The sequence below is a fragment of the Rhagoletis pomonella genome, unplaced genomic scaffold (genome assembly GCF_013731165.1).
Source record: "Rhagoletis pomonella isolate Grant_MI unplaced genomic scaffold, Rhpom_1.0 Rhpom_scaffold_00008, whole genome shotgun sequence".
Classification (NCBI taxonomy): domain Eukaryota; kingdom Metazoa; phylum Arthropoda; class Insecta; order Diptera; family Tephritidae; genus Rhagoletis; species Rhagoletis pomonella.
The window spans coordinates 46,015,360-46,035,884 of NW_023458562.1; the positions used below are offsets into that span (position 1 = coordinate 46,015,360).

The following is a 20,525-nucleotide window of genomic DNA, read 5'->3' on the forward strand; positions in this document are numbered from 1 at the left end:
ATTGAATTGTTTTTAAAAGGAATTAAAAAAATTATATGAAATATAGTTAATAAATGAAATTGCCTAAATTTTTATTTTCAATGCACTTTCCGACTACGACTTTATATCTGATTGTAAATCTGGTATGATTTCGCATTTTTTATAAAATTGTACACAACTCGATGGAAAAGGATCTGCGTGGAACGTCCTTATTAACAAAATTTTTTTCTTAAAATTGAAAATATCTCGAAAACTTATCCAAAGAAAAAGAAATTTACTCGATTTTCAGAATCATGGAGCAATTCTACATAGGAATTGGATAGTGGCATCCATAGAATATTTTTGCTGTTAAACAGTGCTATTATTAGTCCGACAGCTTATCCGACTTGTTAATTACTTAGCTCGAGCTCCTATACTCTTTGCCATTTCCCACTCATCTGTGTAAACATTCACATTCGAGATCGATAGTAAGTGCAGCCCAGCATCTAAACTTAACATGTCAAATTTGCATATTCATCACAGTGCAGCTACAACCAAATGCAGACGTACTGCTTTATTAAAGCTTAGTTGCCAAAAAGGATTAATTAAAGAATGGCTTTGAAGATGACCTATACAAATTTACCTAGGCGGTGCTCGTTTTAAAAATAACACAGGTTACAAAAAAAGAGTTTCTGCATATTGAACCAAACCTCTATATCCCTGTTATTCGAAGCGCTGAATGCGAATCCGAGGTATGTTAGCCTCCATCAAGGTCATTTGAAGTTCAAGTAGAGAAAAATGCATTAAATAAACCTAAACATTCATATATATGTGCATGGGGTTTTCGACTCGCTTAACCGAATCCGAGGTCCGTTAACCCCTCCATAATATCAGGTTCGAGGTTATTTGAGGCTCAAATAGGGAAAAAATTTATTCAATAAAAATAAAAATGTATATACATAGGTTTTTGTTGTCGCGGAATATGGGAGTTCCTTGACTCTTCAAGGTCATCTGGAGGTCATAATAATAATAGATTGGCGCTTACACATATGTTAGTGTTTGGCCGAGCTTCTCCTCCGACTTGTGGCGTGCGCCTTGATGTTGTCACACAAAGCGGAGGGACCTACAGTTTTACGCCGACTCCGAACGGCGATTGTATTTTTATGAGAAGCTGTTTTTCATGGCAGAAATACAGTCGGAGGTTTGCCACTGCCTGCCGAGGGACGACCGCTGTTAAGAAAAAACCTTTTTCTATATTTTTGGGATGTTGCTTTGACCAGGGCTTGAACCCAGGAGCTGATGTGTGAAAGCGCGCACTGCTTACCACTACACCACAGCGGCCGACATCTGGAGGTCATGCCAGGGAAAAATTCATAAGAAGTGTATTGAATTTTCAGGTTTATTCAATAAATTTCTCCCTACTTAACTTTCAACTGACCACGAACCTAACGTAATAGAGGCTGACGGACCTCGGATTCGCATTGAGGGCATCGAACGACATAGGAACCTGTAATTTCGCACCGCTTCCGAACAACAAATGGATATTGTAAGAGAGGCTTTTTCATGGCAGAAATATACCAGGAGATTTTCTATTGCCCACTGAGGGTCGACCTAAAGCTGGAAACTTAGTTCCTAGGTTGGCAACTGCATTTTTGTGGTTGCCGATTGAGAAAATTTATTAATTTTTTTTCGTCTGTTTCTTCAGCTTACATACACTCAAGTTTTGATTGCTAATCAGGGTACGAAAATAAACTGTACAAAACAATTCCCATTTGCTCATCGATCATCATATCATTTGTGGTTTTGTACAGTTTTGTAAATAGTCAGAAACGAATTGTAAGATTCACTGTCATTTTCCCCAACGAGAAACGTTTGCTTTTCGTTTGTGACAATTGTACCATAGGGTACGTTTTATATGTATGCAAACGTTTCAATTACGTGAAAAATAATTTTTTCTGTAAATTTTCATATCCAATTCAATTAAAAAACATTTTTATTTTTTTTATTCATTGCAGCCATTCGTTTTGTATTTGTTTATTGCATATATGTGCATACATAAATATATTTTCCCTGCACGATTCATTTCGTTTGTTGTTTCGTCTGTAACTACTAAACTACTGTAGTGTACTGTCGCCAAAGTGAACTCAGCCGTTTTGTTTCGTATTGTACCGAACTGTTAAAGTAATAAACGAAACGAAATAGTAACGTACAATATAGTTTATTTTCGTACACTGTTGCTAATACTTCAAAATTCAATAATCTTCAACTTTACAGCTCCTTACAGCTCCTAACTATAGTTGTTATTCTCAATATATGTACATACATTTCAGTGGCGTTGTCCATTGCGTTGCAATCTTTAACCGACCCATTAATGTAACTTTTGTCACCTGTAGAAAGTTTGGGCAAAAAATTAAAAATTTTAACGACTGTTCGGTCGAGTATTTACTGACATCGAGTAGAAAAAGGCTGTTTCGAACTTCGAGCATAAAGTTTTAAGTAACTAGAGTATAATTCAAGTCTAAAAAGAGAGCAATCGATTTTTTTCACAGAATATGTAATATCAAGTAGGCCTTGATTTTCAATAAACTAGATTTGTTCCCAAAAGGGCCCAAGAAGTCTGGCTTTAGTGCAAGGTCGAAGTGTTTATCCAGTATTGCAACCACCACTTGACGGATCATATATGGTCGCATTATTCGCAGAGCTTAAAAATTAAGATATCGAAGCTAATCCAGACCTACTTCTGAAAGCTGCTCAATAAAAATTAGCTCGCAGGAACATATCGCACACCTAGATCTAAAGTGAGCTAACTCAAAATTCGGAGTGCAAAATATAACTGCTTGTGGATCGTACAGATTCAACACAATTAATACAAAAACAGGCTTAACAGTACTGTTTTAGTTAGTGTATATAATCATGAAGAAAAAAAATATTTGCATTTATTGGAGGTAAATCCTATGCGTTGATTTATGCATAAAAAATAAAAATTGTCCTAATTTCTTTTTTAGTTAATCGCACATTAGATCTAAATAGGTGTGCGATATGTACATGTGTCTCCAAACCAAACTTGACTAGGGATGATGGAAATTCGTTCAAAAATAGACCACCGACCCAATCGGAAAAATCAACCAACGCCAGCATACAATAAGAAACCGTCTGAGAGAGTTCCAGATCCCATTTCAATAAACCCTTTCTAACCGCAAAGCAAATAAAAAATGCCAAGGGTGAGCCTCGATACAGATTCCTTATACTGGTTCATACAAATGGACGTTTTTTTTTCAAAATCCCTTTTTAATTACTTTCGGGGACAGTGAAAAAATGCGCCTGTGGATAGCGTAGCCCATAATAATCAGACTCATTGCGTAAGTCGTAAATTAGGCTAAATTGTACGACTCGACAACATTGACGTTGTCTATTGTCGTGCTGAAATAAGTGAACGACGAAAATCGTCGAAACCATGCAGTGCTGCCAAGTTTTAATACAGGTCGAGTCGAAATTTTAGGCAATGACATGAAATTTTCGATACGATTCGACTCTCGCAATGAGAATGATTAAATTTTAGAGGTCACTCAACACGAGTTTCTATTTTCCATTTAAATAACAGAGGATAATTTTTTCCCAATTTTGAAATTTTATAACTCATTTTTAAGTCAACGTAACGAATAAGCGATATATGTATTTTTTGAAAGAAATTGAAGGCATGATTTTTCCCCAAATTCAGTCCTACAAAAGTTATTCCAAGTTTAAAGTAAAGAACAAAATGTAATGTCAAGAACGTTTCCACAACTTAACGTTAAGAATGAGAGGGACGTCTGCGTTTTGGGATGAAAAATCGTTGCAGTGAGATCCATGATTCTTAATTCAAAGCCAGAGGACAGCTGGATCATTTCAACTTTCAGATCGTTTATCGTAGGGTGAACTGCCCATATTTGGAACAATTTTTAATTTTCTGTGCAAGAAAAGTCCGTGCCTTAAGTCTTTCATCGACTTAATAATTTGCATAATTGTCTTTCAGTTCATTTTTGATTAATTTTATTATTCAAGCTTTGTTGCTAGCATTCGTTTCCGTTGTAATGAAGTTACAAAGAATGGCGGTGAGTGGACGATTTCTTCTTTTAAAACGTTGTGGACTTATTTTAAGATGGTTCTATTAATCCAATGACTTACTTAAGCCGGCTGTTTTCTTATTGAAAGTACTGAAATTTGATTTTTTGTAGGGAATAGACTAATTCCTATTCTGTGTTTGGCGTCTAACCCTTAGAGTTAGTTATAAAAAAAACTAAAAACATAAATAAGTTACGCATTAGCTCAGCTACGAAAATATTTCTTTTAGTATTGAAAAATATACAGGGTTGGAAGAATAAATAGGGACACGACAATATTTGCCTCTTTTTCTTCGTTTATTTAATATTTATTATTTTTTTATAAAATTATAGCTCATTATCTATCTTAAACCACATAAATTCATATTTAAAATTTTGAGCAAAAATTATAAAAATTCAGCAAAATTGCATCTAAATTTTCAACTTTTTAGTCAGATTTTTCAGATTATTATTATTTTTTTTTTGAGTATTGTACTAAAATTTAATGGGCTATAAAACTGCATACTCAAAATAATTCTAAAAGATCTGATTGAAAAGTTCAAAATTTAGATGCAAGTTTGTTGTTAGTTGTAATTTTTGCACAAAGTTTGAAATATGAATTTATATGGTTTTGTTAGATAATGGATAGATAATTTTATAAAAAAAAAATAATAAATATTAAATAAACCAAAGAAAAATAGGAAAAATTTGTTAAAATGTGTCCCTATTTATTTTTCCACCACTGTATGTATTATGAAAGCGTTTAGTTGCTGATAATTATGTACATACATATGTATATACCAAAATGGTCAAAAAAAAAAGGTAATCGATTAAAAATTTAGATATCTCAACGAAACTTGGTACATGTATTTCTCTGGGACTAAGAATGGATGGTATTTAAAACGGTAAAAATCGGGCGACAACTACGCCTACTTCTCATGTAACGGTTGTTTGCTGAAATACAAAAACTGCGATGTTTAAGTAACTAACTACGCAAAAAAATATGATTTTTTGTAAAATGGGCGTACATAACCACCTATAATTATCTCTGTAGCAGCTTTTCGAATTCGTACCAAAATTGTACAGTTGCCCCGAATTCCAAATTGTAAAAATTCAAAGCATCAGTCCCTTTTTTTCCTAAAGAATTGCAGATAGGCTTACCAACCGTCCTCCACAATAGATAAACACCTACTCCATTTTATGTTTTTTTTCACATTCTTAATTGTTTGGATATGAAGATCGTAAATTACTTTGAAAAATCTGACATTGAGAACCATTTCACTTATTTTATCAAACTGACACTAGAATATAATAATGGTTCGGGTTTTCTAAAGAGTGTTTACTAGAGCAAATTTTCAAATTAGTTTTAACATCCGGATTTTCCTTGCGATGAACTTAAATGAGCTTAACTTAAAAGATTTTTAGAGTAATTGAACAATTTATGAGAAAAATATGTATATGAGCATTTTTGAGTTTTTGCCTAGCGGCAAAAATTTTGCATTCTATGCGGTAGCACATTTTCCGAATGAGCTTTTTCAATCATGAATGCTAAGTGCAATGTGTATAAAAAGCAAGTTAATAAATTTAAATGTGCCAGAGAGTATTGACCCGCAGAGTTTTACAATGTTATTAAAAATAACAAGAAATCGATTAAAGCGACGAAAAGCAGAGAAAGGTACTCATTTAAAAATTTAACTGTCTACCGTACTTATGAACTTATATCACAGATATAACAATTATTTATGTACCTGTGTTTGCTTTTATTCTTCATATATATGTTTTTGTCCCATTAGCGGGGTTTACACGATCCAACATGTTCGACCACTTGGTGTGATGATCAGTGTTACCGTTTCAGGCCCTTGGTGGCTAAATTTAGCTACCACATACTTTTTTTGGCCACATAAATTTAAAATTGCCCCTAGCCCTTTTTTAGCCCTTTTTAGAATTTATTCATACTTGGCATGAAAAAGTTGTATATGCTTAAATTGTTTTTTTTTTTTGCATTTATGTAAGAGATGAATTTTTAAACTAAGAAAGACTGATATATATACATATATGTATTGTATGTTCCTTACGCCTTTATACATACATACTGTAAAAGTGTTGGGGCTGTTAACTTTTCTGTTAACAATTTAACTATAGTTTAAAATAAATTTGTTTATAAATTTGTTAAATGACCCATCAAGTCAATTGCCCAATTTTCTAAGTAAAAAGTATTTTGGCGGAAATTTCTTGCACTATATGAGTCAAAGCTGTATTTGTGGAAGATTACGTTCACGATATTGCAGTTGTGAATTACAAAAAAAAAAACAATGTTAAACAAAGTGCTAGAAAAATTATGAAATTTCGGCTCTAATCATTTCCATCTTTCCTCGATCTCATTTGTAAAGAAATAGATATTGTACCAGCATGCTGGTAAGTTATATGCTTCGAGCCTGATGGTACAATCACTTGATGGAACCAGCAAGCAGCTGGTACAAAAAGGTTTTTGGTTGGATAAAATATTAGCTTTTTTTTCAAAGTTCATTGTTTTTATATATATTTTGTTTAGCTCTTTTTTAGCCCTTTTTTTAAAGGAATTTGGCTACCACTAAAAATTATGCGCGGCAACACTGGTGATGATTATCGCTTAAACAACCGCTCGACACACGTGTTGGCTGGTTTAAAAATTTTTTTGATTTCTCACAGTTATGTATGTTCGACTCAAACCATGTTGTCCTACATGTTGGATCGTGTAAACCCCGCTATTCATAGAATGGCTTAAAGCATGTTCACATTACCGTAATTTACGGCTCATTTGTAATTTATAAGCAAATCATGCTGAAATCAAGTAATTTCTCCATGTAAAATCGGTCAATAAATTAAATAGAAATGAGATAATTTATCATAAATCAAGAACCAAATGAAGAAAAAAAAATTTTCACTGTTGAGGAAATAAAAAAAAAAATGCCTAAAAGTATGCAACCATTTTTTGGAAATCAGGTAAAACCACCACATATATAGAAATCATGAAAGAAAATGTGAACGTGCTTGATTTATATGAAGTAATTTAATCGAAACAAAGTAATTTATGCTGTACTGTGAACATAGTTTTAGGTTTTTTTTTTTTTTTGATAGACGATTTTATTAGAATACCTTGAAGCAAAGACGTCTTCATAAATCGTCCTCCTTAAAAATTATTTTGCCCTCACTTAGGCGTTTTAAAAGTTGGCAAGCCTAATTGTAGATTAAATTTCCCAGCTTGTGCAACTTTATTTGAAATTAGCAAACAGGCATGGTAGCTGTACTTCAGAAATGACAGAGACTTATGCATTGTGCATTTGCATTTGAAACTCAGGGTTGTTGACTTTGGACCAACATAGAAAGATAGTTTACAGAAAGATGAAAAAAATATATACAGTTCGGTTTCGCCCGAAAAAAAAATTTGTTTTTTCATTGTCCTGCTTTCGCATCGTATCGTATTTTATTTAATAAAATTTTGCATTGTTATTTTTTCTTAAAAAACTCACAAGCGCCCTGATACTATTTGTGGTGTGCATGTTCGTGACATAACATTGCTTTGGATACCGGCAGCGAATCTGGTTAAGCTTTTTTATTTATATATTTTCATTTCCATACTCCCATCTCGTCCAATATTTTATGTACTTGCGGTGATGATTGTAGTTTCGGTCGAGTATTATGACCTTCATTTGAAATTTCCCCAAAAGACTTGTCCGCTACTTTTAATTTTTTAAAATTGGTTTAAGTTATTGAAAACCTTTTCTTTTATTTTGTAGAATTACATTTTCTTTTTTTTTTAGTAGCTTGCTAATTTTCTTACAATCATTTCTATTTATAAATAAATACCTTCCTTGTAAATTTCATGGTAAATGTTAATGTTTTGTGAAATAAATGCAAATCCAAAAAAAAATAAACAAATAAATAGTAATTAAGAAAAAATAAGTCAGTAAGCATGTAAACAAAACGTAATTAGCAAAAAAAAAACGTAAGCATAAAAAAACCAATTTTAGATATTAAAATAGTGGCCGACGGATGTTTGGCAATCGCTGCGAAAACGGACATTGACTTAAGGCATTTCCCTCCAATCGCCACTGCATATGTGCCAAAATTAGATCCAAACGTAGTAGCTTCTGAAGCGAAGCTGAATGATAAGAACACTACAGTAGCCATAACTACTACAACAACATCACCCAAAGTGTCGTTTAAAATTCAGAAATTGTATAATAAATTAGACAAATCTACAGCGCAACAACCAGCGACAACTGTTGCTCGCGATAATGACGACGAATTGTCAACTACAACAACAGCATCAACGGGTACAATTGAGGCAGCAACGGCGGCAACGAAAGGTGCATCAACATTGAGAAAACCCGAAACTACTGCTGTTGATGACGAAGATGGCGCTGGCGCTGGCGGCGGTGGCGGTGCCGTTGTCGGAGTAGATGATACTGGTGTTAGTAGTAGTGCCAGTGTAAAACGTCACATGAGTATTGATACGTCGGAGCAGCAGCTGATTAAGCCAAAAGCACCACCGTTGTCGCCAGTCGCTTTCGAGCCTATGGATGTAGATACCACTGGCAGCGAGGACAAAAAGCGTCTATCTACAAGTAATGTGGATTTGGAGGAACCGCTTGCCAAGAAGAGTAAATCAGCGAAATTTGATGCGTAAGTACTGAGCCCTGTGCAAAATGTTTTTTTTTTTTACCTTTCATGAAGATTAATTGGTATTTTTAGTTCGTTGTTTATAAGTGCAAGAATATGAACAGATGAGCTGAATTGATTTAATCCCGTCCGTCTGCCTGGTTTAACGCAAATTATTACCTCAGTATTAGAGATGTCCAACTTAAACTTGATTGTAATGTATTTATCGTTAGGACAATAAATGTGCCACTCTTTTAATATTATCATGAATAGAAAGTTGATAGTCACAAGTAATCTTTAAGCAAAAAACAACAATCGATTTCAATGTTCATATAAAAATCGGAACTAAACCAAATTAGTATGGAACCATCCTTGAGGTACATATGTATCGTACCACCTATCCGATCAAAATTATCGCAAACGGTTCACGTGGTGTAATGTTATCCGGCTACATATATAAAAAAATATTCCGATGAATTGATAACCTCGCTCCTTTTTGTGAAGTCGGTTAAAAATCATCAAGATTGAGTAACTATAACTTAGACATAACTCCCATACAAGAGATTTTAAACTAAACAATTGTATTTTCTTAAAATTTCAGACCTTTTATTCGATTTATTCAAACAAATTTCACTAAAAGGTCTGAAATTTTAAGAAAAAGTTGTATAATAAAGTGCTTTTTTGAAGTTTATACAAAATATAGTTGAATTTTGGTCCTTTTTTCTAACGGCGACCAATAAATATTACTTTAAAATTTCATAATTGTAGGCTAAAAATATAATAATAGGTAAATTAATGTATCGGTGGCAAATGTATTACTGACAAATTTAAACTTTTTCATATATATATACAGTCAGTCAATAAAGTTTAGGTACAGCGAATTTTTTACAATACGGGCAACTATTTTTTAAATATTTTATTTTTCGATAATTTTTTATAAAAATATGGTCAATTCTACAACAAAAAACCCAAAAATCAGGGTTCCGAACCTTATGCAAAATTAAAGAAAATTCCGCAAAAAATATTGCACTTTTTATTTACGCTCTCTAGAAAGAAGTTGGGTATGCAGTTTTTTAGCCCATTCAATTTTAGTATAACAAAGTGCGAGTTTGTGGTGGCTAGGACTTGCCATTGATTTTTAGGAATTTTTTTTGTTGAAGGTGTCGCTCGTTTTCTCCATATAAAATAATGTTTGATAATTTTTTTATATGGAAAAAATGTGCGACACCTTCAACAAAAAAATTTCCCAAAAATCAATGGTAAGTCCTAGCTTCCTCATACTTGCACTTTATTATACTAAAATTGAATGGGTAAAAAACTGCATACTCAAATTTTTTTCTAGAGAGCGTAAATAAAAAGTGCAATACTTGAATGAAATTTTGCAGAATTTTTATTAGTTTTGCACAAGGTTTGGAACATTTCTTTTTGGGGTTTTTGTTGTAGAATTAACCATATTTTTTATAAAAAATTTGCGAAAAATAAAATATTTAAAAAATAGTTGCCCGTATTGTAAAAAATTCGCTGTACCTAAACTTTATTGACTGACTGTATATAAACTGTGACAAACAACCGTGTAATAAAAACTGTGACAAGAATTTGTCACTGATACCGAATAGAGCCGTAAAGCTTAATTTTCTAATACATATATTCATGAAAGGTATAAAGCCTTTGGCATGGCCGAAGATGGATAACACTGTCTTTAAATTTTTTTGTTCATGGTTACCAATTTCACGCAATCGTTTCTTGAAAATTCGCTTTAGATTATTCGGTGATGAAGATGTGGATTTGCGCACTGGCATACCGCCACAGATATTGGCTGCACAGCTCCAGCAGAAACCACCGCGTAGTGCGAGCAAATCACCGACACCACCGCCGCCGCCGTTTATCACTGATGAGCAACACGCGGAGAGTTGGAATAATTTGAAGGTGGATAGAAGATAACCTATACTCCTTTAATGAAAATATTCTTTTTATTACTCAAATCATATTTTTTTATTTAACTTGCAGACTGCAAAAACAACAAAAACATCATCACCGTTAAAGAAGACTTCAAATCTGGATGACGTACGCGCCAAACTGGCGAAAGCAACAAAATATAGCAAATTAAATAAATCCGGTGGGTATATCCTTCTTATCATTATCGCATCTTAATCATCAGGGTTAGGATTTTAAGGCATTTGCCTATTTTGTCTGCTTAGTCGTATCTGTAAACAAATTAAAAAATCACGTTTCATGTCTTCCTTGATTAAAAATTTATTTTTAAATTTTGCCCTTTTTTTTGCCTTTTTTGGATATACTGCCTTTTTCTGCCTTTTCGGCATGTTTTGCCGTTTTAATATTTATCTCTTCATAGAAGTTCGCTGTATTGTACCAATCGTTTGACTACAAAAAAGTTGTCGTCCCTATTTTTTTATTTATTTTGTACCAACAGTCCGCTTGTACAAATCTGTACAAAAGTACCAATCGTGTGACACTGAATTAAAATATTTAATTTTTATATTTAAAAAAATTCAACAAAATTTCGTAAAGATTTCCTAGAAAGATTCTAAGTATGTAGTTCTGTAGCCCATTGAATTCTAGTAGAATAAAGTAAAAGTTTCAAATGGCTAAAAATTATGGTTGATTTTTTAGAATTTTTGAAAAAGCTTGAAATTTTCACGAAAGTTTTTGAATATAGCAAAAAGTTGGAAACTTGAATTTACACGGGTTTTGTTAAAGAATGAACTATATTTTTTATAAAAAATAACTAAAATTAGATGGCAATAAAAATAATATGTTAAAATTGGTGCGGCTATAATTTTTTCATTACCATTGTATTTTTTATATATTTAATGGGACATGTATATGGGCATTCCCATGGTGGCGCACGTGACAGTCGTACGATTTCAATGTGATACAAAAAAGGAATACCATTTGTTTTCTTTAACTTTTGTGGGCCATTGTATAGCACATAATTAGTTCTATATTTAACCGAAAAATGAAATCAATCGAACTGCTTGGTCCTGAAATATAAGCATTTGTGTCGTTACGTGACAAAAAATTGAAGTTGATTTTTTCTTTTCTTACAAAATCGCAAAACTGCGAATTGTGGATGGCTATTTTCATGAAACTTATTTTAATATGATTTGGAGCAATTCTAGTTGTTTTTAGAGTTTTTTGAATTAATGCAAATTGTTTCAATTCTATTTTACAACGCCAAGTGTGAAACGTGACGTGACGTGGCGTCACGTGACATAAATTCCCATCGTTATATTTTTGTTAATATTGCTTTTAAATGAATTTTTAACGCAAATAAAACTTGTATTTTATGTAGAATATACTTTATATTTTGACTTCCGCGCCAATTCAGGGTCAAATTATTAAAAATCTATGATTTATTATGTTTCAACCACATACGCCAAATTCGAACCAAATCGGACCATAAATACGGTTTTTCGAATAATCTCGACCTTGGCACCACCTAGGAAGACCATTTTATGCAAACATGATTCTACTTACATAGCCAGTATATACTTTAAAAAGCAGACAAATCGGCCCGTAAATACGTTAGATATAAAACTTTTATTTTTTTTGTCGTGGTGGACCTTCCGCTGGAAACACCCATATGTATTTGCATTGTACTAAAGGTATATATTAGGGATGTTTGGAATGTCATATCTTTCACATTCGCGAATGCGAATTCGAATTTTCGGAATGGGAATGTTAGGAATAACATTAAAAAGGCTCAAGTTAAGTCATCGCTTTATTACTTAAAACCTATACAGAGTGTTAATGTAGTAGTCAAAGTTCAAAAGGGGCTTATTATATTTCAAAAAAGTGTAATTTTGCTGCCTTTTCTCCCATGAGGCGACTTATTAGAGGTTCGTATATAAGGCCGGCTACACTGAACAATTGTTCACTTGGAACGCTGGCGGGTGGAGCGCTCAAATATTTGCGGGCCAGATCTGACAATTTGTTGTATTTTAGTTTATTTTTCAACCAATCGAGAGTGTTTTCTCGTTTTTCTTTAAGATAGGCCTTCAATTGAGCTATAATTTCACATTTTTTAATGTCTCCAGACTCTACACCGAGCCTTCGCTTTCGCTGGAGGAATCTAAAATTATTTCTAGTTTGCGTGTAAGACTTTTAGCAGAACTTGTTGAAGGTCCATCAATTGGCTTGACTTATCCGTTTAGCGCCTGAAGCTAAAAGCCGGTTATTGTCCGCACCCTTGTTAAACAGACTTAGATCCATTTCAACAATATTGGAGTGGACTCTCTGCCCATGTACATATTCGCATTCGCAAAACATTCGTATCATTTGATGCGATGCGAATGTGTAAAATGATGCGAATCATTCGCATAACGAATGCGAATACAAATATTCGCAACATCCCCGGTATGTATATAACAAAATTAAAAACTAAATGCCCATTTTTGCCTTTTTTGAAAGCTCAAGTTAATCACTAACTATGGCCTTCGCATCTCATTAATTGCAGAAAAATCCGCCAAAGACCCCTCTCAACGTCTTAAACTTTCGGAGACAGAATTGAACGATGACTCACAGGATGCGAATGATGAAAAAATACGCACGATCGTTGCACAGGCACAAGAACTACTCGAAACTAAGTCCATTAATCAAGATCAATACAAGAATCTCATGCAGAAGGTGATGTCCATCAATGAAACGAGCAAATTAAAGGAAGCTAAGAAGCGTGAATCACTTGGTGGCAATGCAGCACACTCGAAGCAAATTGACGACGATGAGTCCGTCGAAGCGCAGCGTGCAGCTGCGGCGCGTGAAGCCGTGCTGAAGAAACGCATTCCAAAGTTGATTAGAAATTCCAAAAGTGACAATACCGCCGCTTCTGCACCGGATTTGGGCACAAGTGCCACTTCAACTAGATCACCCCTTTACGATGATCGTAGCAATGACAACAGCGACATAAGTGCGCCGGCACGTTCGAAGCCGCAAAGAGAGAAACGGTTAAAACCTTCTAAGTGGGGCGACAAAGTGGATGGCGCTGCTAACGCTGGTGGGCCAGGTAATCCCAATCACTCCAAGCCATGGACGAAGGGCGGCATGATGAGGCCACATCCTGGTGGTGGTTTCCGTGGTGCGCCGCCGCCCCCCACTATGCCCAGTATGCATCCGCAAATGCCTTGGCAAATGCAACTGCCACCCGGTATTGCACCAGTTCCACCGTTTGTTAATCCAGGCCCAATGATACGCAGCAGCGTGCCGCCACCGCCACTGGCGCCAGTGCTGCCGATTATTCCACTGCCGCCCAACATACCGAAGCCCTGTAACTCTATCGACAATCCACAAGCCGATTTGGTGCGCACCATCACTATTGATGGTCTGTTAAAGGAAATACGCATCTATGATCAGGTCGCGATTGTATTCATGGAATTGGACCAGCCGCGTGAAATCGGATTTCAGGCCGGTCAGCGTTCGATTATCATTGATGATGAACCGCCAATAGCGCTACAATTCAATGATGACTACAAAACTTTCAGCATTAATGGCCAGCCGCATCGGTTGCGTTTCGGATTTCCATCACGTGAGTTGTACATTGACGAGCACTGGTACGAAATTTACTTTGGTGGACCGCCCGTATCGATACCCATACAAAATAGAATACATATACTAAAAGCTGAGGGTCCGCCCCCACAAGTGAACATTGGTGCTTTGCGGCGTGACTTGGTTGTAGGCAAAATCAATATGATTGTGGATGCGCACATCGTTATACCGTTGTTCCTAGATGCGAAGCCGCAATGCTTTAAATTGGGTAACCAAGACCACACTGTACAATTTGCGGACAATTTATTGACTGTGTTACTTGATGGCGAACCTGCTAAAGTAGAGTATGGTGGATTGCCCAAAAGTTACGTTCTTGGCGGTGTGAGTTACTTCATCCGATTCGGCGCGCTACCGCAAGGCTTGAAAGCTGGCCAAATTGTCATTAAAGATATGATTTATGTGAAAACAGAGCCACCCAAACCAGAGCCTATTGAACAAATTACCACGGCGCCGAAACAAGAGGTTATTGAACCAACTGCTGAAAGTGTAAAAACGGAGCTGGATGTTAAGACTGAATCTGCAAAGATTGAACAAGATATTGATACAGCAGAGGTTAAGCCGGAGGCCGAGGTTGAGGCTCCCGAGAATGAAAAGCCAGCGGTTGAAGTGATTGAACCGCAAGTGGTTGGAACAGCGGGCAGCGGCAACTCGGCTATACCAATATTCTCTGCAACGGCATTAAATCAGATCAATATAGATGAGCTTTTCCAAAAATTAGTATCTTCTGGCATATTGGGCGGAGCCGGTAGCGTCGTAGCGCCTAGTAACAAGGATGCTGGTGTTTTGCCATCAGCTGCCGCGCTTGAAGAGGAAGCGCCACAGCCGGTCGCCATTAGGCCAATCGACCTATCCAAGTCGGAAACAGTCAAGACGCGACAAACGGCAATTGTGGACACACTATTTTCGGGCATGCAGTGCAGCAGCTGTGGCGTTCGTTTTCCCCCCGAGCAGACCATCAAGTACAGTCAGCATTTAGATTGGCATTTCCGACAAAATCGACGCGAACGAGATCTATCGCGGAAAGCGCATTCGCGTAAATGGTATTATGATCTCGCAGATTGGGTGCAATATGAAGAGATCGAAGATTTGGAAGAACGTGAGAAGAATTTCTTCGAATCGCAGCAAAATGACATTGAAGCTTGCGATGAGACATCAAATCAAAAGTGGCTAAATTCGCCAGTACCATTGAGTTGTCCGGCCTTGCCGGAAGATGTCGATCGTGCATGTGATATGTGCCAAGAGAAATTCGAGCAATTCTACCACGAGGAAACTGAGGAGTGGCACTTGCGGAATGCCACAAGGGTTGAGGATAAAATCTATCATCCGTTATGCTACGAAGACTATAAGGTAATGTTGTTTTTTTGATTCGTGAGTGGTATGACTAACAAGGCCTTTAAAAATTGTAAGGCTGCTCTCAATGCCAAGGCTGAAGAAAAAGATGAGAAGACGAATGACAAAGAAGCAGATGAAACAAACACAGATGACGACGTAATTATTAAAATAGAAGGTGACGACCAGAGCGATGGTAAGTTATACTACACTGCCTAAGTGTACGTTAGATTATTTTTGCAAGGCGCAATCCATTGAAAAAAATGAAAAAATCCCGATTGTTTTCGGTTAAACAAGTATTAGTATTCAATAATGTCTGCATACAATTTTTGTCTATCCTAATGCTTCATTGATTATTAATTTTTCATAGTTGAAGATAAAGATGCGAATTCCACCTCCATCGCAGTGGTGGAAGATGATGACGATGATGTTATCGTGCTGCCGAATGAAGAACCCTCGGTGACGGAAATCGACGATGATGATGAGTACGTACCGGAGAGTGTACCACCACAAAACGCAGTTAATGAGCCCATTGACATTGATGACGAGGACAATGCAGAAGCAGCTGATGCAGGGGCTGACGCTGAAGCCGCGGGATCGGATGTGGAAATACAGGAGCCGAATATTCCATTCACAGACTTGGATACGTACGTGGAAAAAGAGCAGCCAGATGCTGATGAAACCTCACAATTGTCATTTATGAATGTAAAAATAAAGGAAGAGCCTAAAGATGATGATGATGAAGATGAAGATGACGGTTTTGAGGATGTAGGCACTGTGTTGATACCGCCTGATGAGGAAATTTCTATACAGAGCAGTGGTGAGTATAAGGAGAAAATTCGTTTTACATTCATCATTCTGAAGCTTTTTTTTTATGTATTACAGAAGAAACACAAACCCAAACGATTACCTCATCCACGTCGGGCATGTCGCCCACTACCGAACGGCCGCCTTCCTCACAATCGCTTGTGCAAAGTGATGCCACGGAATTCGCCGAGGGTTCAGCAACAAATGTAGCTGCAGCGCCAACTGATTTGAATGCCTCCATTGACGGCAATACCGGCACCGAAGACGAGCATAATTTGTCCACTGTTGGTCCATCACCTGCGATACCATTGGCTAGCTTAGTTAATAAAATTAAAATAAATATTGCTAAGAGTAGTATATCAGCAAATAGTAGTAGTACTAGTAATAACAATAATAATAGTAATAGTGGTAGCGCCTCAACTGCAATAGCCTCCAGCCATTCAATGGGTGGTAGTCCCAGCAAAGCATCAACCATTTCTGATGCGCATACAGGCGACAATAGTGACGGCTCTATCGGGGGCGAAAATACAGCGTCGTATAGCAATGTATCGGCCATAAGTGTTGTATCCACGATACCGGTTTTATGTGGCGGCGGCACTATGGGCGCGCGGACCACCACCGTTATTCCGGTGTCAAGCAGCAGCAATACGAAAAATATAGCTGCCAATGAGGAGTCCAATGTAAGTACGATATCTGTAATTGGTAGCTATGGTAGTACATCGTCAGCGCCGCGCTATTTCCCCCCGACCACGTCAAGTACAATTGTACAGAATATTGCGAAGCGGCAACAACCCACTACAACGCCGCCACCGCCGGCGCAAGAAGAACCATTGCCGCATGAATTGAAAGAGTCATTGAAAAATGTCAAGCTGACAAAAACGAAAAAAGTACAGTGCGGCGTCGAAACATCTGGGCTTTGTTCCGTTATGTAATCAGTGCAAGCTAGTCGACAGGGAAGCATAAAAGCTGTTTAAAAAGTAGAAAAATATTAAGCGGGGGTTACGTTTATTCATTTCACATGTGAATGTGAATTACACCTTTATGCTGTTGTATATACACATATGTTCATACATATATACACATTTCTGTATGAGGTTATGCGTGCAAATGTGTTATGTATTATATTCCAATTTGGGGGAAACTGCATAAAAATGGGAATGGATTGTTATTTTATGATATCAACGTTTTAAAACTGCAACAAACATATTGATGGTTTTAGTTTAATTTTTTTATCTTAATTTAGAAATGTATACGAAGCTCTTAATTTAAATAATGAATGGCGCTTTTTCGTTTTTTGTTGGAACTCTTGCCCGTGAGCATGTATACAAGTACGCGTGTGCATAGGCGATTGGCTTGAAGCCATGTGCGTGATAGCTTGTCAATAAATAGGCGCGCTCGATGAATCAGTACTCTGCGCAAGACAACCAGCAACTTCACTTACATCGCCACATATGAAATATTTATACCAATAAACAGAAAAATAAAGAAAACTTTGTTATCACTTACTTTTCCATTATTATTTGTAACATTTTCTTCGTGAATAATATATAAATAAACTGCATTACCTATATTAATGGGATACAAAAAAAAAATCATTGTTTTTATTTTACAAAAAAAAATATAAATAAGTTATAGGTTTGAACTTAACGGCGTAAAATTTTAAAGAAAGCACTGCTTTAAAGTATAGGAGCGTCCTCGCATTAAAATTATCCAAAATTGTAGAAAACTACCACAGTTTTTACGTTCTCGTACCCAAAAAGATGCAAAGTAGGGACAATTATAGAGCGAAATGACATAGAGTTGCAAATTTCTGCTGGAAAGATTTTTACTTGCGAAAACTTGCAACTTGATCGAAAATATGGATTTTGTAAATTACTGCAAATTATATAATTATTAATATGAAAACAATGGTTGTATAAAATGTTTCATTTGTACCATATTTTCCCTAAAATATACCAAAAAAGATACATATGCAGCAGGCTGGCATGTTTTCGCCTGAATTCGTCAGTTCTGAGTAAGTTGTTGCATCATGGGTTGTTGGATAAAATGAAAATAGTATAATTTTAAAGGTACTTTTTTAGCTGTATCTACTTGAATGTTTTTTAGAATAAGGATAAGTGTTACTTTTTTTTAATACTTCATGATGTGGAATCACAAATAGTAATGAGAAAAAATGTTAAAAGACATACAAAATGTTCTCACTTTGTCATAAAAAAATGTTAGGTGTTAATATAAAGCGTAAACCACTATATATCTTGCAAGGCGATGGTTGAAATCTACCTAGATTCAGTTTAAATTTTTTAATTGTATTTATACTAAGAATCGTTTTAACACAATTCCTTTCAATTATTATAAAACAAATCATTAGTAAACAAGTGAGCAATTATAAAAAAAGCATTTGATAAAAATTAATATCCGGCCGTTTTTAAGGCTTAATGGGGTGCATTATTCTAAGTAGAAATAATAGTAAGGGAAACAAGTTTACATGTAAGTGAAATTTTTTAAGCTTTTTATTTAAAGAATATAACAACATTCAAGGCTTAGTTAGTCTAGACTTAACTTACGTAAGAAATCGTCTATGATTAGTCAACACGTCAACTTAGCCAGAAGCGAAAATATTCTGTTTTTGTATTTCCTTTTCAGTTGACTGCCCCATTGCCGCACATAAGCAGCATTAAAAAATTCCTGAACAAAAATATATTCAGGGCTATCACAGAATCCATCGTAGCTTCGATTTTCGTGAAATCTACGAAAGTGCTATCACGGAATCCGAATGGCTACGAACGTAAATTCGAAATTCGTAGTGAGCCTTCATTGAATCCGTTCGTAATGAAGATTCGTACAGATACTCTACGACGAGATTATGCTGTCGGAACAAAATTTAAAATCATTCAATCTTAAAAATAGTGGACGAAAGCTGTATTATTTTTAATATTAAATATTTATTATACTCCAAATTTGTTATAGTTTGATATAATTCCATATATTTGTGTAAACGTACCAATGCTATACAACGTAAAATACCAATGCTATACAACGTAAAATACCAATGCTATACATACATACATATGTATGTACATACACGCATTCATCTGGCAGACGCTATTTAATGAATTAATATTTTGCATGAATCGAGGAAATAATAGTTTAGCAACATTTTATTAGGAAATAAACCTAATTACTTTAATATCATAAAAATTAATTAAAAAAAAAAAAAATTTCTATTTAGAATAATAAAATCTACTAAAAATAAACTTAAAAAAATATATTTATTAAAAAAATAAACAAAAACTAAATAAAAAAAGAAAAAAATCTCCACTGTCCCACGACCCGGACTCGAACTCTGCTCTCTCAATTGGCCTTTCACACTCTGCCATTGCGCCTGATTGGGCATAGTGCGCAAAATGACATACATAAATGTCTGTTGTTTCCTTTGCACTAACTGATTTCGAATCAGCATTCGAAGCTGGCAACGATATTTTCGAGTTCACTCGGATTCAGTGATAGCAATTTTTTCGTATTCGTAGCGGGCATTTGAATTCGTAGATTTTCTACGATGGATTCCGTGATAGCCCTGATTGCGTTGGCCAATATACTAGGTTAGTCCCCTTTCAGACACGTCAAGTCTTGAAAGCAATTTTTTTCGCATTCTCTTTTGTGTTTTCTATTTGCTTCCACACGCGTCAAGTTTAATTGAATTCAAGTCCTTGGTTCTTAAATTGGGAAGCAACGAAAAGATCAAAAGAGACAAGAAAACTTGAAACGAATTGACGGTACGGAGATATCTGTACTCTTCCCCTCTCTTCTCACCTCCTTCGCCTACGAACGAGCAGACTTGAAAGCAAGACTTGACGTGTCTGAAAGGGGACTTATGGTACGTTAATTAAATGTAGACTTACTGAACCTTTAGCCCACCTTAATTTCCAAATGAGTTCTAGATTTTCCTGGAAGGTTAAAGCAAATATCAAACGAGTTTTTTCTTTTGAAATACATACATACATATATTGTGTTCCGTTTATTAGTTACATATATTGATTACTTAACAACAAGTTTTTTACCCACGGACGTAAAAACGGAGAACGTGTCAACTGACACGATCTATCTCACGGTGGAGAGAATACAGAGGTGGCGCCGATGACGATACCGCTA

At 35.6% G+C, this 20,525-nt stretch overlaps 1 protein-coding gene and 1 long non-coding RNA gene across 3 annotated transcripts in view; one reads left to right on the top strand and one right to left on the bottom strand.

The window, feature by feature from the left end:
• Positions 1 to 17,957, top strand: part of LOC118744970 — an 89,975-nt gene extending 72,018 nt beyond the window's left edge. Inside the window, exons 7-13 of one of the 2 annotated variants that reach the window (XM_036478446.1) lie at positions 8,270 to 8,702; positions 10,439 to 10,604; positions 10,686 to 10,794; positions 13,156 to 15,587; positions 15,648 to 15,765; positions 15,940 to 16,389; positions 16,455 to 17,957. In XM_036478446.1, coding sequence (XP_036334339.1) covers positions 8,270 to 8,702; positions 10,439 to 10,604; positions 10,686 to 10,794; positions 13,156 to 15,587; positions 15,648 to 15,765; positions 15,940 to 16,389; positions 16,455 to 17,308 — 4,562 coding nt within the window. In that variant the 3' untranslated portion in view covers positions 17,309 to 17,957. The remainder of the gene's footprint in view (positions 1 to 8,269; positions 8,703 to 10,438; positions 10,605 to 10,685; positions 10,795 to 13,155; positions 15,588 to 15,647; positions 15,766 to 15,939; positions 16,390 to 16,454) is intronic. The other variant, XM_036478447.1, reaches the window with a different exon arrangement.
• LOC118744975 lies at positions 16,527 to 20,477 on the bottom strand. The gene is made up of 3 exons (XR_004993602.1): positions 20,376 to 20,477; positions 20,276 to 20,320; positions 16,527 to 16,673 (listed from the first exon to the last, which is right to left on the bottom strand). It is a non-coding gene; the product is annotated as an uncharacterized LOC118744975 (long non-coding RNA).
• Between the last annotated feature and the right edge of the window lie 48 nt (positions 20,478 to 20,525).